Source organism: Grus americana, chromosome 2, assembly GCF_028858705.1.
Source record: "Grus americana isolate bGruAme1 chromosome 2, bGruAme1.mat, whole genome shotgun sequence".
Lineage (NCBI taxonomy): Eukaryota > Metazoa > Chordata > Aves > Gruiformes > Gruidae > Grus > Grus americana.
Window position 1 is genome coordinate 164605824 of NC_072853.1, and position 15017 is coordinate 164620840.

The 15017-nt window shown below is 39.1% G+C and overlaps 1 protein-coding gene across 8 annotated transcripts in view; it reads left to right on the plus strand.

Moving 5' to 3' along the window:
- MINDY4 (MINDY lysine 48 deubiquitinase 4) overlaps positions 1-14557 on the plus strand; it is an 82894-nt gene extending 68337 nt beyond the window's left edge. For 5 of the 8 annotated variants that reach the window (XM_054814800.1, XM_054814802.1, XM_054814805.1 and 2 more), the window contains 3 exons: positions 1087-1267; positions 6117-6189; positions 11018-12740. In XM_054814800.1, coding sequence (XP_054670775.1) covers positions 1087-1267; positions 6117-6189; positions 11018-11066 — 303 coding nt within the window. In that variant the 3' untranslated portion in view covers positions 11067-12740. Of the gene's footprint in view, positions 1-1086; positions 1268-6116; positions 6190-11017 lie in introns of all 8 variants that reach the window. The other 3 variants (XM_054814803.1, XM_054814804.1, XM_054814799.1) reach the window with 2 other exon arrangements.
- The last annotated feature ends 460 nt before the right edge of the window (positions 14558-15017 follow it).

A 15017-nucleotide genomic window follows, 5' to 3' on the forward strand; every position in this document is an offset into this window, starting at 1 on the left:
AAAGCATATATATGTCTGCCTTAAAACATAAATGCCATGAGAAATAATACATATGAGCCTAAATACATATAAAACTAGCTTCAATCTTTTGCTGGACTTGAACCTTAAAGACTATGGGGTGAAGCAGCAGAAAAATCTTATTAAACTTATAAATGAATACATATATAGATAAAAGCAGTTACTCATAAATTCAAAGAATTGCTATAGTAGCCCACATTTTAAATAGCTGGTAAATTTAAGAATAACACTTCAAATCAGTAATGACCATGAAAATAATTTATATGCAATTTCATACAGAATATTTAGGATATTTATAAATAAGTATGCTTTTAATCTTTCAAAAGGTGGGCAAAAGCCTGGAAAAGGCATCTGGCAAAGAAATAATTGATTTTTTTCATAGAATCATAGAATCATTTAGGTTGGAAAAGACCTTTAAGATCATCGAGTCCAAGTGTTTCATCTGACAATATTTCATTTTTAAGAATACTGAATCAAAACAAATGCTTCTGTTACTGCTTTCTTCTAGTAGCTGAAAATAATTTACATTATCTGGACTGTGAAGCTAGAAGATGTTAAAATTAAGGGAATGTATTACATTCTTAGTCCAAGAACATATTTTGGGCTCAGTTTAGTTGCCCACACAGGGGTGTCTCGTGTCATCTGAGATCCTGTGAAGTCTCTTGCCTGGCTTCCAGGTACTGTTGAATAAGAGCACGGTCTCCCATTGATCTCATGTAGTATTCCTGACCTAAACTCACTGTGGTTTTATAGCTATTGCAGAGGACAGGGATTCTTTTGGTTCTGATCATCTGGGATATAATCATTTTGCTGTAAGGCTACTACAGCTGGATTTGATTACCTGCCTATAACTCAAGGCTAGATACTTGATTTATATGTTTCATGATTTACCAGGGCTATCCTGCTCTGCGGTATAAAATGATTATATATCAGCAGCATATAATGAGCCTTCATTAATGTTTGTAGACTACAATAAATAAGTGATCTTACACATCTCATGTTTGCCCCAATGAATTGTTTCTCTGCTTGCCTTCTGTGATGTTTTAATGTTTTGTATCTTTCGTTTAGGTTGGCTGTTACTTGAAGACCCCTAAATACCCTATTTGGTTGGTATGCAGTGAAAGCCACTTCAGTGTGCTTTTTTGTTTGGAAAAGGATTTACTAGGTGACTGGAAAACAGAGCGGAGATTTGATCTATATTATTATGATGGCTTGGCCAACCAGGAAGAAGAAATACGGTTAACAGTTGGTATGTACAACTCAGTAACTCTGCATTTCATCTCTGGTGGTGGCAACAGCATCACATCAGAAAGAAGAATCCAATAATACAAACAATGATGGTCTCAGACATTAAAGATTATTTGTGTGCCTGTTTTCTAATTTCCATAATTAGGTTTGGTGATTAATTGGAAATTAGATTTCACAAGGAAACTTTGAGGATAAGCTCTTGAAAGGGTTAAAAGGGAGGATGTGCTACTTTATACAGGCTGGTAAATCTTTCAGTGACACTGATTTCCAAGGACCAGATTGTGATCTGGCCTATTCATGCTTCCAGGGCTATAAACCATATTTAACTGCACCCGTTCTCTTTCACATCTTCTCATATTGCTTCTGCAGGCAGAAGGTGCAAGTCTCCTGTTCCTCAACCCTATATGCCTGTAGTAAAATGAGCAGAGATGGTGAGGAAGCATGAAATCCTTGCCTCCAAAACAGGTTACTTCAGAAGATGGCAGTAATCTGCTAACAAAGTCTAGTCTCTTACCTGCTTGTAAGCATACCTGGAAGCGCAAGCACGCAAAAGATTTACTACACTCATTCTTTCAGGAAACCATGCCAAATTATGCAGCTGCTTTTACAGTAATCATATGTATTTCTCCAACTGGAAGGCATTTGGATAAGAAGTATTCTGATGCTTAGAAAGCTCCTACTTGTTGCCATATTAAGACATTCTTGACCAGTGAATTCCTATTTGCTAATAATGTCCTACTTATCTTTTGTTTTCTTTCCTTCAATATATTTATACAATCTATTCAAATTCCTTCTTAATCTTAAGGACCCACTCTATTGTAGTCCACTCTTTGAAAGTAAGCTGTCTGTATTCCTTGTTTGCACCTACATTCTGGTTCTTGGGCAGGATGAGTTGTTATATACGGGTGTTGTATGTTCTAATTGAGCCCACATGGCAAAGCTGTTTGTGTGGTGGGAGTGCTGGGGCCTTTAGCATCTCACAAGATTTGGTAGTGAGTTCAATCATCTTTCTGCCTGTTATTTATCCTCTTATTTTAATTAAAATCCCTGTCATTCTATTGTAGTGATCACATTATATATTATCTCAAAAATCTGCTTAACCTTTACAGGACTATAGTTGCCACCTGGTTCCCACACAGTCTGTCCCAGATGAAAGATTCTTTTAAGTGACACAGATGATATAGTTCAGCATAGGACTAGAGAGATTGAGACACATTTTTTCTGTTATTTTGTACCATGTAACGTACGGTTCAAAACAGGTGTCCTTATCTGTCTTTTCATCTTTAATAAACCAGGAACATTTCCAAAATCTAGATCTACCAAGCACTCTGAGATCCCTGGAGGAGAAGGTGCTCAGAGTTTGTATAAATTTTTCTCTTTACTGTTCAACCTGTCATGGCATATCTGTATATTTCGCCTTAAAGACTATACTTGCATTGAGAGGTAGATAATTTTCTTGTTGTGACTATAACCTTTTCCAGGGATGTGTCCTAGTAAATCTTTTGTTATCTGTGAAATTCTGCAAAAGGCTGTAAAATGCAAATAATTTCGTCATTCCAGGGAAATGTTTTCCTAGTTCTGGCTGTGCAGTAATCCTTTGTTAGGTCTGGAGAAAAACTGAAATTACCTTACATCCAAAAGGTAACATTGATCATACATCTAATCCATGCACACAGTACCAGCTGGAAATATCAGAATGCTAGGTATTCCTGGTATTCCCATGGTGGAAAAATCAAGAAGCTATGACGGTTAGGCAGTGTTACCTAAAGATACAACATGAGGTCCTGGGTGCTGCACAGCCACATGTCACCGGTGCTGGTTAGCAAAGTTCTTTTTGCTTTTCACTAGCAAGAAGGTGAAGTCCTTGAGATGGGAATCTTGTTTTTAATTAGGAAGATTACAATCAACATCACATTTCAGGAAATCTTGAAGAAATTGCACTGGGCAAGAAAGGCAAAAAAGCCAAAAAGAAAGAATAGAATTACATTTTGGGGGTAACAGCAATTGCTACTTTATATTGAGAATTTGCCCTGCTTCTCATACTCATAACCATTTGGCAAAATGTAGACAAGAAATACAAAGTTCCTTCCTAAAAGCAGGCACTGCCTGCTAGTGAATTCAACATACTATCCTAAATAGATGAAGGTTCTTCAAGCCTTTCCATTAGGGTAGAAATTTCTGACAGGCAGGGAACGAAAACAAGCCAATGTATCTAAATGAATAATCCTCTGCATTTTGCTCATCTTTTGTCATCTGTTTACGGACTGAGTGGAGATTCTGGGATTTTTGTTGTATGTCACAGAGAGCCGTTGTATGAAAGAGTGTTGCATTGCTCAGAGAGATACTCCACCTCCTTTCTAATATATACAGTTAACACCTACCTATGTTAACAGTTACAATATGTTGCCTCCAAGTGAAGATATAGGGAATTTTTGTACAATCTGTTTTAATAAATCGTGCTTATATTTCATTGGTGCATACCTTCAACTCAGTATCCTTTTAAAGGTGTTTTCAAAAAGCTGCTGAATAATTGCTAAGAAGAATACAACTGAATTTCTCAGAAGATTCCTCCAGAGTCACAGACAGCATCCTCAGGCCCTTTGCAGATCCCACAGAAGGTAGTGCAAGCAGTGAAATTAGCAGTGGCTCAGATACTGGAGACAGCTTCCAGAGAAGGCTGGTATATTGATTATGGCACTTTCTTTCAGAACAATTTATTGCACAGTTACGATGAGATTGTTCCAATGTGCAAAAGTTTTCTGGAAAGGTAATTAATAAAACACTCTTCCTAAGGTTGCCGTTTAACTTAGGAGCAGTATTTCTTCTCTCACTGATTGTCTATTCGGATTCCACTCTTCTGAACCTGTACTCATCATATCTCCTGAAGAGAAGCTTGTCTGTAACTGTGCTGTTACTCAGTTTCTCACTACCCTCAGCTTAGAATATAAGTGAAGATATAAGAGATCATATTCATATCCTTCTTGCTATTGGTGACTCCAAGATGGAAGAGTGTAACTTCAATATTGCTTGCTCCAAATGACTTATATGAAACACTTTAACACAGTTTGTTAGTTAATGAACTTAGCTAAATATTCCTTGCCTGCTCCTGTAAGATGCACCTTTAGTCATGCTTTTTTTTCTTATTCCTTTGTATGAAAAACCTCCATTCAAACTTCCTGGTTGGAAGAACTCAAGTCTAAAAATGACAAAATTCAACAAGTTGGCAATGACTGGGAAAGGCATCCATGCCTATCCTGCTACCAGTACTATTGTCAGGACAGTGGTTGTTGCTTCTTACTATGACAAGACGCAGAACATCAGTATCAGGAATTCCTAGAGGGATCCAAATACTATTGGAGACCTCTAACGAACTGTTATAAGCTCTTCAATGTTAGCATAAGAGAGGCCCTTTGAAACTTAAAAGATTTCTGTGTACCTTTAAGCTCCCGCCAGCACTTTATGTACTTTTAAATATTGTCTATTTTCTACTACTCCAGCCCTTACAGCCATTCAAAGTTTTCTGCAAGTTTTCTTTTTTACAGACAAGATCAACACGTAAGGGAGAGCCAGGTTCTCTCTGTGCCATGAGGAAGCCAGATATTACTGAGACTGGCAGCTGTGAATGTAAGAGCAATTGCTGCCCGTCCTGTCTGCATCGGTCTCACTGAAGCAGACCCATATCCTACACCCTCTCTTGGCATCATTTGTTGCTCACAACCTGCCTGTTGGCTGGATGACAAACAGAAAAGAAGAAAAAAGGAAAAAAAAAAAAAACGAAAAACCCCTAATCTGCTACAGTTTAAAATGTTTTACTCCAAAACAGGAAACAGCTGAGCAGACTGACATCTAAGCTGGTTGCAGGATGTTTTCTCTCTGGGAAGTTCAGCGACTACTTTCACTGTTGACAGATCCAGTGTCTGAGACACTGACCTCTCTGTTTTCCCTGGAGCAGTGCAATTGCCTCTCCATCCCAAAGGAATGCTCAGAGTCTATGGTAGCTCTCTTAGATCCAACACAACTCAATCTTCTCCCATCTGTGCACTGCTTTCTTGACAGTCAAGGGACAATCTTCTTTTCCAGGGTGAAGGAATCTTAACCTAATTTGGTCTGGACTTGGGGTTTCCTATTCAACTACCACTGTCCTTACTATTTGAGTAGCAAAAATTGCTTTCTTAGTAATTATATCAGTTGCAAAAGAAAAACCTCATGACAGCCCTCCAGCATACTCTCGCACCTTCTAATCCATGTTTAGTTTGAAACCATCTCTATTTTAGTAAACTAACCTGGGTCAGGGCATGAGTCTGAACACTGTCCCACAATCATCCTTGCTGTTAAGTAGTCAGCACAATTCTGGACAAGGTTCTGGCCCGGAACAACTAATACTGGGCACAATCTGGGGATAATTTCCAACAGCAAGTTTGCATGCAGTCACTCCTTTTCAGCCTTTAGCTTGCCACCACATGAACAGGCAGTAGACCATGAGCTAAAAGGGTTTAAGAGATGGCAAAGCAGTGAGTGCCAGACTGTCCACTCTAACGTCAGCTGTAAAGCCCATGCTATTTGCAAAGAGCCGTACTCATGGTACCTACTCTGAGCGTTCCTGGCCCTGTCTGGGGCCACTCTGTTCAGATGGTGTGAACGAGGGCATGAGATGGTATTGAAGTGCCAGCAGTGCTCATCCTTCAGGGTATTTCAATCCAAAGTGGATCCATGTCTGTTGTGGGCTAGGAGATCACAGTGTGAGTGGTAGTCCGTCACTTCCATGAGTGGAGTTCCAAGAAGCTACTGCGATATTCTATATGAATAGAAATATACTCCATCCACTAATAATGACTGATATGTCTCTGCAGACACAACTCAGATGTGTGCTGAAGATAAAGAAAATGATCTTACTCCTCCACTTGAGCACTGTATTAGGACAAGGTGAGTGAAACTGCAGTTTTTCATGCAGGTATATTGTTATTGATATAAATAATATATGTAAGGCTGGAGTGTGGTGAAACATATTGCAGCAAATAATCTCGCAAAATTACTGCTTAAAAATCAGAAAGGATCGGAATAGGCCAAGCTGTGATAGTATGTATTACACATTTAATGGTGTGTTATTATAGTTAACATCAAATCGGCTGAGACATTCACGTCATTCTTAGAGGAACCTTCATTACATCACCAACAACTGACTGAACCAAATTCAGTTTGAGAGCAAAACTTGATTTCAATAGATCTAAATTTAGATTATCAAAAGAGATTGATTCCTATTGCAGAGGTATAATGAGAAAAAGAGAAAATTTCTTCCCTATTCATCAGTCTTTTCTGAAAAACATAACTGCACTGGGGGACTTGGGTACCGTTCTTGATGCATGAAGCCCTGTGCTCAACGGTCTCAGTTTTCTCAAACTTTCCATGTGTCTATGGGCAGCACAGAGTTTCTCAAGATCACAAAACGTCGTGTTTTGTCATTCTTGACAGTTGTTATGTCATATTCTCTCCTTAAAAACAGGAGTAGTTCCTGTCAGGAATCCTGTTAGGATTTTCATGGCCATTTTGAGATCTAAATGATATTAAATGATGGACTTTATCCAAGTCATACTAAAGTTAATGAGAATATTTTCAGTTTAGTGAGACATGAAAGAAGCAAAATGGAGAGATATAACTGGGTAGAAAAATCAGCTTTATATCAACTCCATGAGCATGACTTTGAAAGCTGCTATCTGAATATCTTTGGAGCAAGAAGTAAAAGCCTCATTGTCAAAGACCGTAACATTTGTTAAATCAGCAAGCCAAACAGCATCAGATTTCTCTTGTAATTTCCCTCTTCTTTCCAAAATCTGTCCTGTAAAAAACACCAAAAAAAAAAAAAAAAGACAATGGCTGCCAAACAGTGTGTTCATGCAGGGCTGCCGTTATAAAGTTACAGAAAAGTGGAAGAGGCATCCTGTAACATGACAGCAGTGACACTACTCCGGGCTCCCTGCACATAGATTGTATTGATTCCTCTGTTCCAGTGACACATAAGCATGACTACAAACTAAAATAAATAATATATAGCCTCAGAAACACACACAGTGGGGGTGAATAATGCATGCATCTACTTAAAATTGCTCTTAGAACATTTTCCATTCCTGGCATTGTATCAAAGTTATACAATTTTTGTAATGGTGATGTTTGTTTATTTTAAATTCCCTGCTTTAATCTACTGGAGAAGTAAATTACCAGCAAATTCCAGTGTCAATTTATTTTGTTTGTACCAATCTCAGGACTATGTGATTTACCCTGATCAGTCTGGCTCCTTGTTTTTGGTATCTCCATTTGCTTTGAGCATATTTATTTAAGCATGGCCTTGCTGCTAACGGTTTTTCGTGTTACATTTTTCCTTTTAAGAACTTTTTCTTCCAACTATGAAACAGTATATAAGGAAAAGTAAAACCAAACCAAACTAACCAATATTTTAACAAATTTGGAGATGAAAAAAAATGTTTTCTAACGTGCAACCATGGAAAACACTCCTAAACTAATTTTTAGTAAAGCAAGCAAGCAAGCAAAGAGCTGTTCTTTATTTTGACCAAGCACTCACGATGAAGCTCCTTATCAAACCTTTCTCATCAAGAAATGCAGGATAATTTCTCGGGCAGTGTGGCGAATTTCACAGTCTGAACAATCAGAACTGAAAAGATTAGCTGTTGTTTCCAAATGTTGATTGGGGTTTTTCCTTTCATTCTCATGACTCAGTTCTTTTTTAATCCATGCAAAGCCTTACCCATTGTTTACCCCAATACCTGAACACCCTCGTCCTGTAATGCATTGAGTTATATGCCTAACATCTGTCTGCTGTTTGTTCTCTTATCCTCTCCCAAAGGGAAAACTGCATATGTAATAGACTGTTTCTGTATTTAGGGTTTTTTCATTATTATTATTATTATTATTATCAGAGGAGAAAGGTTGTTTTGCTTCTGCAGGAGGAGGAGGCTTATGTTTTCAGTCCCTATTCTATAAAATGTCAGAAGAGCGAGATTTGAGTTTAAAGCAGTTAACACTTCAGATGGCTAGAACGACTAGTCACCAACAGGTATCACTTTAACCTGCAGGCTCCCAATTAAAGAGTCGCTACATGTGCTTTTATTGTGGCTTTCAGCCTTAGACATCTGTAGAAGCAGTCATGTTCTGACCAAGAGATGTCTGGAATGTGCATCCCTGGTTGTTTGGGAGATGCCGTGCAGACCTCTTATCCCATTCTTCCCTGAAGAATACTCTTATATCACGGTCACGATCCTCGGCGTCTCTCTGCACTGGTGGAAATAACATCTGTTAGCCCTGCCTGAGGGGAATAAAACATTGATCTGATATTATAATATGCATTCAGTGGTATATTTTGTTAACTCTCTAGCATCAGCTTTTGTCTGTGGTAGTGGGGCTGTATGATACCTTCGTTCATCTGTTTGGCTTTGAAGTGAGACATCCAGTGGATATTTAGTGGATAAGAGGAGAGAAGAACATGGGCATTTCATCCTGAATTATCAGTGTGCTCTAAAACAATACCAAATGATTAGTACAGGAGATACTCTGAATATTATTCCAGACTGAGCATTGTTCAGGGCCTGAACCAGTTCCTCTTGGGTTCCCGTTAACTCCATGACCCTGGGGTGAGACTGTAGTTGAACCAGATGGGTCAAATGTAGTTTTCATGTTGCTGATCTGATAAATTATAATTGATTCAGCAGCTAGAATCTGGGTTCCGTATGAAGGATAGTTTGGGGAAATGGTCACGCTGCATTGTCCGGACAGTTTTGTTTCTGTCTGTAAAGAAAGGATTTGTTCAGCACCTGTGGGTGAGATTCCTCACTGTTTGACACATTTTCTTGTGCAGATTCAATAGGTGAAAAAAGTTTTGAATCCGTCTCCATAGGAGCAAACAGCCAAAGACCGCCTTTCAGCCTCCAAACGGCTCAACAAAAATGGTTTGAAAACACACACAGGAGATAAGGCTTGTTATGAAAGTTACCTTGAGTCCAGCCTCAAAATATCATTTTCTGTTTAAGCTTTTTATTGAAAGCCTGTTTTTAGAAAAGCCAGTTGCTCTCTGCATAGTGATCAGCAACGTCTTAAGCCATAACAGCAAAAATGGTATCAGCACATGTAAGTATTTTCAGAGTACAGGGTAGTGTCTGAGCAGATTTCATTCGGTGTCTGTTGGCCTCTGTGGGGTCTCTTGGATCCTTCTCAAAGCTTTATTTACCCTGGTGAGATAGAAGGTGGTGCCTTGGGAAGATCGTACACAAAGATAAGGGATGATTTAATGACATTACCTGAAAAACCCAATGGGGACGGAAGGTGATGATTGTACTTCCCACTTGCATTTGGTTGTTCTGGGTTGATAGTCTGAACCTCTGGCAAGGACAGCTCTCACCACTGGCAAATGCCAGACTAGGTTGAATATCCCCAGCAAGAACTTATTCTGCTTTTAGCTTAAGATGCGAGGCATCACTGTTGTGTATTCCTACTCAGTTCTGGGATAAGGACAGTCTGTCTGCAAATTTTATTTTTATTTTCTCAGCAAAATAAGAAGAAAAAAGAAGGAAAAATTTCACAACAGCCCTCAGATTGTCACTTCCTTTGAGACTGCACTGAATACTGCTTGAATTCAGCTTTTAGTTTTGTTTTACACTTAATTGACTTGCTCAGCGAAAGGGCTGAGCTTCCATACCCTTGCTGACACATTCTTTCCTCGGTGACAGAAAGAATGTGGCACTCTGGCAAGTCGCTGTTGTCTCCACCCCCTCACCAGTGTCTTACTACTGTGCACATGCACTCTGAGACAGATTTTCAAAGCAGATATAAATACTTGACACTGGGAATGCAATAGTTTAGTTCTCAGATGTGGACCGTGAACTTGCAAACATGAGAAATGCCACGGACAAGGGTGCAATTCATGCAATGAATGACTCTGACTGTACAGTAAGTTGACTCACTTCAACCCAGTGAGGTCACTGGAGAGCATCATCCTGCTTTCACCAAGTCTTGGTTCAGATCTTTGTCTTCTGCCATGATTTGAAGACACATTTGGTGACAAATGCAAGATTGATACCTTTGCATTCAGTGTTGCTGAGCAGTAGCAGCCAATACAGAGCCAGGAATTAAAAACATGAAAGGTTTTTGTGCACATGCGTGCAGACTCATTTGAAAACATTGGTCTCAGTATACATCTTTAGTGTTATTCCGAAGAAGAAAAAAGCAAAACCTCAGCATATGAAAAGCAAAACACTGCCATTAAAGTGAACCATCGAATACTTCAAAGGAACCAACTTCAGGAGCAAAGATAGGTGCTAAATGAAATGATCTGGTCTCAAGGTCTCAGGGTCACAGAGTTCCTAATCAGAGCCCTGCCAATTGCCTAGCAACAGCTGAGACTGAGCATTCTGGTTATATAGGGTTAATTCTTGTACCCATCTTGGGGATTGTCTACAGTCTTGCAACACGAAAGTACTTGTTCTGAATCAGCTGCTGCTGCTGAGGACTCTCTATTGCCTAGTCTGGAGGAAGGGTAAGGAGGTTGACCTCCAAACTTGTGCACCTAAAATTAGTGGGCACAAGTACCGTCCGTTCCTGTCCTTTCCTTTTTGAGAAGATGTGATTAGTTACCCCAAATGAGTCCGTCCTAATCTCTCTAAGGTTTGTTGGGTGGTTGAGGGGTGTTGGGTTACCTTTCCAATGACCTGATTAACTGATGGATGTAAACGATTGCTTTCATTTCTAGGTGGCAAGGAGCTGTTATTGACTGGAATGGCACAGAACCAATCTTGTGACTGATCTGACCTGCACTTTATTTGTAAAGACAAAAAGGAAATGACTGAATTAGCACATTCCTATTCCCACCAATACAGGAAATAGGACAAGAGTTGTGCAGTTTACGATGAGGAAGAATGACATGGTTTGCAGGCTGGAAGAGTTTCACCTCAGTCACCTCGTGCTTCAGATATTTTGCTTATAATATAAACAACACTTACGTAAATCCCTTGTCACTGCCTTTAACATACAGCTTCTGAGAGTAGACTGAGTTTCCACCACCAAATCAAGGTTACAGATGAAGCAGTGAAGTCGTCAACGTCCCCTTGAGGTCTCTTTCTGGATCCACTCTGTATCCTGCAATTGTTTCAAAGCATCTGATGAAAGATGCTGAACCCAGATTTCTGTCACTGTACATGCCTCCTCTGTACTGCCTAGTTCTTCACCTGCAAAACTCCAGTGCAAGTACAAAAATCATCCAAGAAATATATATTCACTTCTTTGCCTGATATTAGTAAGTCTTGTTTTGTACTAAACGGATTGATAACCATATGGGCTTTTCAGATAAAGCCTGACCTGTACAAAGGTCATGTTGTGTCATAAAATTTGCACTAAGGACTGTAGTTTTATGTTACCAGAATAATAACACTAGTACGTTCCTTATACTGGGTGCAATTGGTGTGTAACAGTGCCTCGCACTGATGTGGCTCGTTTTTCTTTCTGGATTAGAGCGAGCTATATCAGTAAATTTACATTTATGCCACTGTAACGACTTATACACTAGGGTTTATTTACACCAAAGTGATAACTAAGATCTGTGGTTTGCTTCTTCATAGTGGCAAGCAAACAGAAGAGCTGTTAGGTGTGAAATTTAAATGGTGTCTCTGATAGATACCATTTTTCATGATTAAATAAAGTGCATGTACTGAAATAATGTACTCTGGATATGTATCATGAAGTACTGAAATAGCAGTTTGTATTCTGAAATGAATTCTTTAAGTGACATATTTTGGCAACACTTTACCAAAATTGGAACAAGTAACTGAACTGAAGATTGGAAAAAAATGCCTTGGAAAAAAGGCAGATAAATGGTATTTCTAGAATTATTCCTCTCTCCTGAGAGTGAATATTTAATGAGAATTTAATAAAGAACTTTTACTTTCTGATATTTATCGTAGCACCTTCTTCCTACTCAGTATGGAAACTCCTCCGAGTCCTGATAAACTAGTTGCTCTTTCCAAAATTAGTTTCCAACAAAAATTAAATGTCCTGCTGTGTGTAGTGTGGAGATACCAAACTGACTATGCAAATACAAATCTTGGGGAATCAGCATTTGAGCTAGATTTGGAAACCCACCTGAATATAAGCCATAAGAGACTACCAGAAAGGGTTAGATAGTCTTTGAATGAAAATCCATCTCCCTCTGTCTCCCATTCACATCAAACTATCTATATGCAGTGAAGCATTTCAGAGTTTCCATTATTTTGATTTTATTTCATTCAGTGTAATGTAATTTGTTTGGTTTAGATCAGATAGGCAAACTTCTTTCAGCTTTGTGAGATTAAGATCTCCCATTCAACCTCTGAGGCATAGACAGCATCAGATCTGAGCTCTTTCCTGACTCTACTACAGGGATGCTACATGGCCTTTGGCAAACCCTTTCATCTTTGTGTATATAGGGATATATTTGCACTGTCAGCCTTTAAGGTACACTCATCATCCATACTTCAAGCACTCCAGATTCCCAGGAAGAGTTTGCCTCAATGTGAGCTTCAGTGTTTCTGGGAGTGGGAGATCCCAAACAGTCAAAGATCCCAGATCCAAAGCCTTTGTTCCTCTTTGAAATTTCTATGAACAATAGTCCACATCATTGTGTTTCATGAAGCAAATATAGTTTGATTTTCCCACCTACCTGACAGGGCATCTATAATGTAAAATAAGATTTTTTTTTGCAGAATGCATTTGGACAGAAAATAGTGTAGAGATGAGAAATGGTGGAAGCTTTTTGGAACCAGGTTTAACAAAAAATTCCTTTCTGGATTTTCCAGTCTAGTAACCCTACACCATTTACTTTAAAGCACTGCTTTAAAGTACGTCAGTTTGGAGATAACCTTTCACTCCCTGATAGCAGAGCAGCAAAGATAAGTGTTCATCTGGGGAAGGAGGGAGCTGCCTTGTGACAGGCCAGATTTTATCTGACTAAAAGATGGGTGTCTACAGTGCAGACATGTTCAGAGAAGCTGTTCTCCTCCGTTCAGAGGAGGGGAGATTTCAGGGTGTGATGTATCTTTGCTTTAGGTGAGAAGAACTGTGCTCCAGGCTGTAGAATGATGTATAAAGGAACTCCAAGAGGACTGCCTCAAATGGATTTCACGCATGAAGACGTAAGGATTTTTCAGAATATAAGAAAGAGTATATATTAGTGAATAGGCCTTGGAAAAAGATTGTGTTTTATGGTTTATCTTGGAGGGTAAATGGAGATGCGGAGAGGCTCTGAACCCTGACCCTCTTTCTAAAACAGGCTGTGAAGAAGTTTGATGCTCCTTCATCACTGGTTATGGAGAGTATTTTTGTTGAAACTTAATTTCTGTGACAACAGAACCTCAGTGAGACAGATCTTTCTTACCTATTATCTGTCATTGTGTCCATGTATATCTGTTCTGCAAAGTCCACTGTGCACCTGTCATCTATTTAAGATGAACTAACTCCAGATTTACCTGTGCCCTCACTCAAAAGGCAGAAATAAAGCTCTTGGACCACTTCACCAAACCTCCACCTGTGCAGGATAATTCCACCAAGCTGGAGCACTGAGAACATCACCATTGCCAAGCTCCTTCCACCATCCTCGCTCCTGGAGTCTAAAAGCAGTATCTTCCTTCACCAGTGTCCTTACTAGGCAAGAGAGATGCAGTTCTTCTCAGAAAGATGCCAGAGCATCACCTCAATCACTGTCTGCATCAACAAGACTCGTGCATTTTTATTCAATATAAAGCACCAGAAGTTATTTCCCTTAATACATCACAGGGCTTTTTGAGTCAATCAGACAAGGCAATGCAATGCAAAATGTTATACAGCAATGCAAAAACCTTTGCACAGATCTGTGTAGAATCATTTCCTGTTCCAGCAGAATGCATCTATTTTTTTAAATTATGTTTTCCTCTTCATTGTTTCTCATTTTCTTTTTCATTGCCCAATAAATGTGACTTCCTGAAATGAACAAAACAGCAACCATTTGATAAATGAGCATTAAAAGACACCGGTGACTTTGGCACTTGGTCTGCATGATGTCTTAATTTCATTCTCTTTTCTTCTGTGGCATAAAAAAAATAGACTCTCTGCTGAAAATTGACCCCTTAGCTAACAACAGACATGGCATATTGTGTATGTAGATGAATATGTAAACAGAGGTATTGTTTTGGTAAGGTGTCGTGCATGTCACCTTTGTACAAAATGTATATTTAACTTTGTCTTGTACAGAATGTCCCGTACAAATAAAACATTTAAAGCAACGGTAATAGTAAAAACTCAGATTTCCTCATTTTTTTAATAATTCATTTGCTAGTGGAAATTAATCTGGGAGATTAGATTATAAATGCTTCAGGGGCCTCGTCAGGTCAGGGGATGTGAGAGGAACCATAGCGCAGTCGGAGAGGGACCAAGTAGCCAACCTGACCTCGGTGGTGTTAAGCCTAGGCAGCTACGGATGCTTAAACCAACTAGTCTGAAGCTAGTTTAAAGCGTGAGGTAATATCTGACTCCATGACTGACTGTTGTGAATGAATCTTTGCTGTCACTGTGTGTTTTGTTCCCAGGTAGAGCGAAAATGACAACTTGAGTCTGTTGTTTTCAAGTCTTCACTTTTCTGAGACAGTTTTCTTTTTGGTTTTGTTCCTAATATGTCTAATGGGCTAATTTGAAATGACAGGAAATGGTCACTTCAGAAATCAGAGAAACGCTGAAGAGCTTGGACA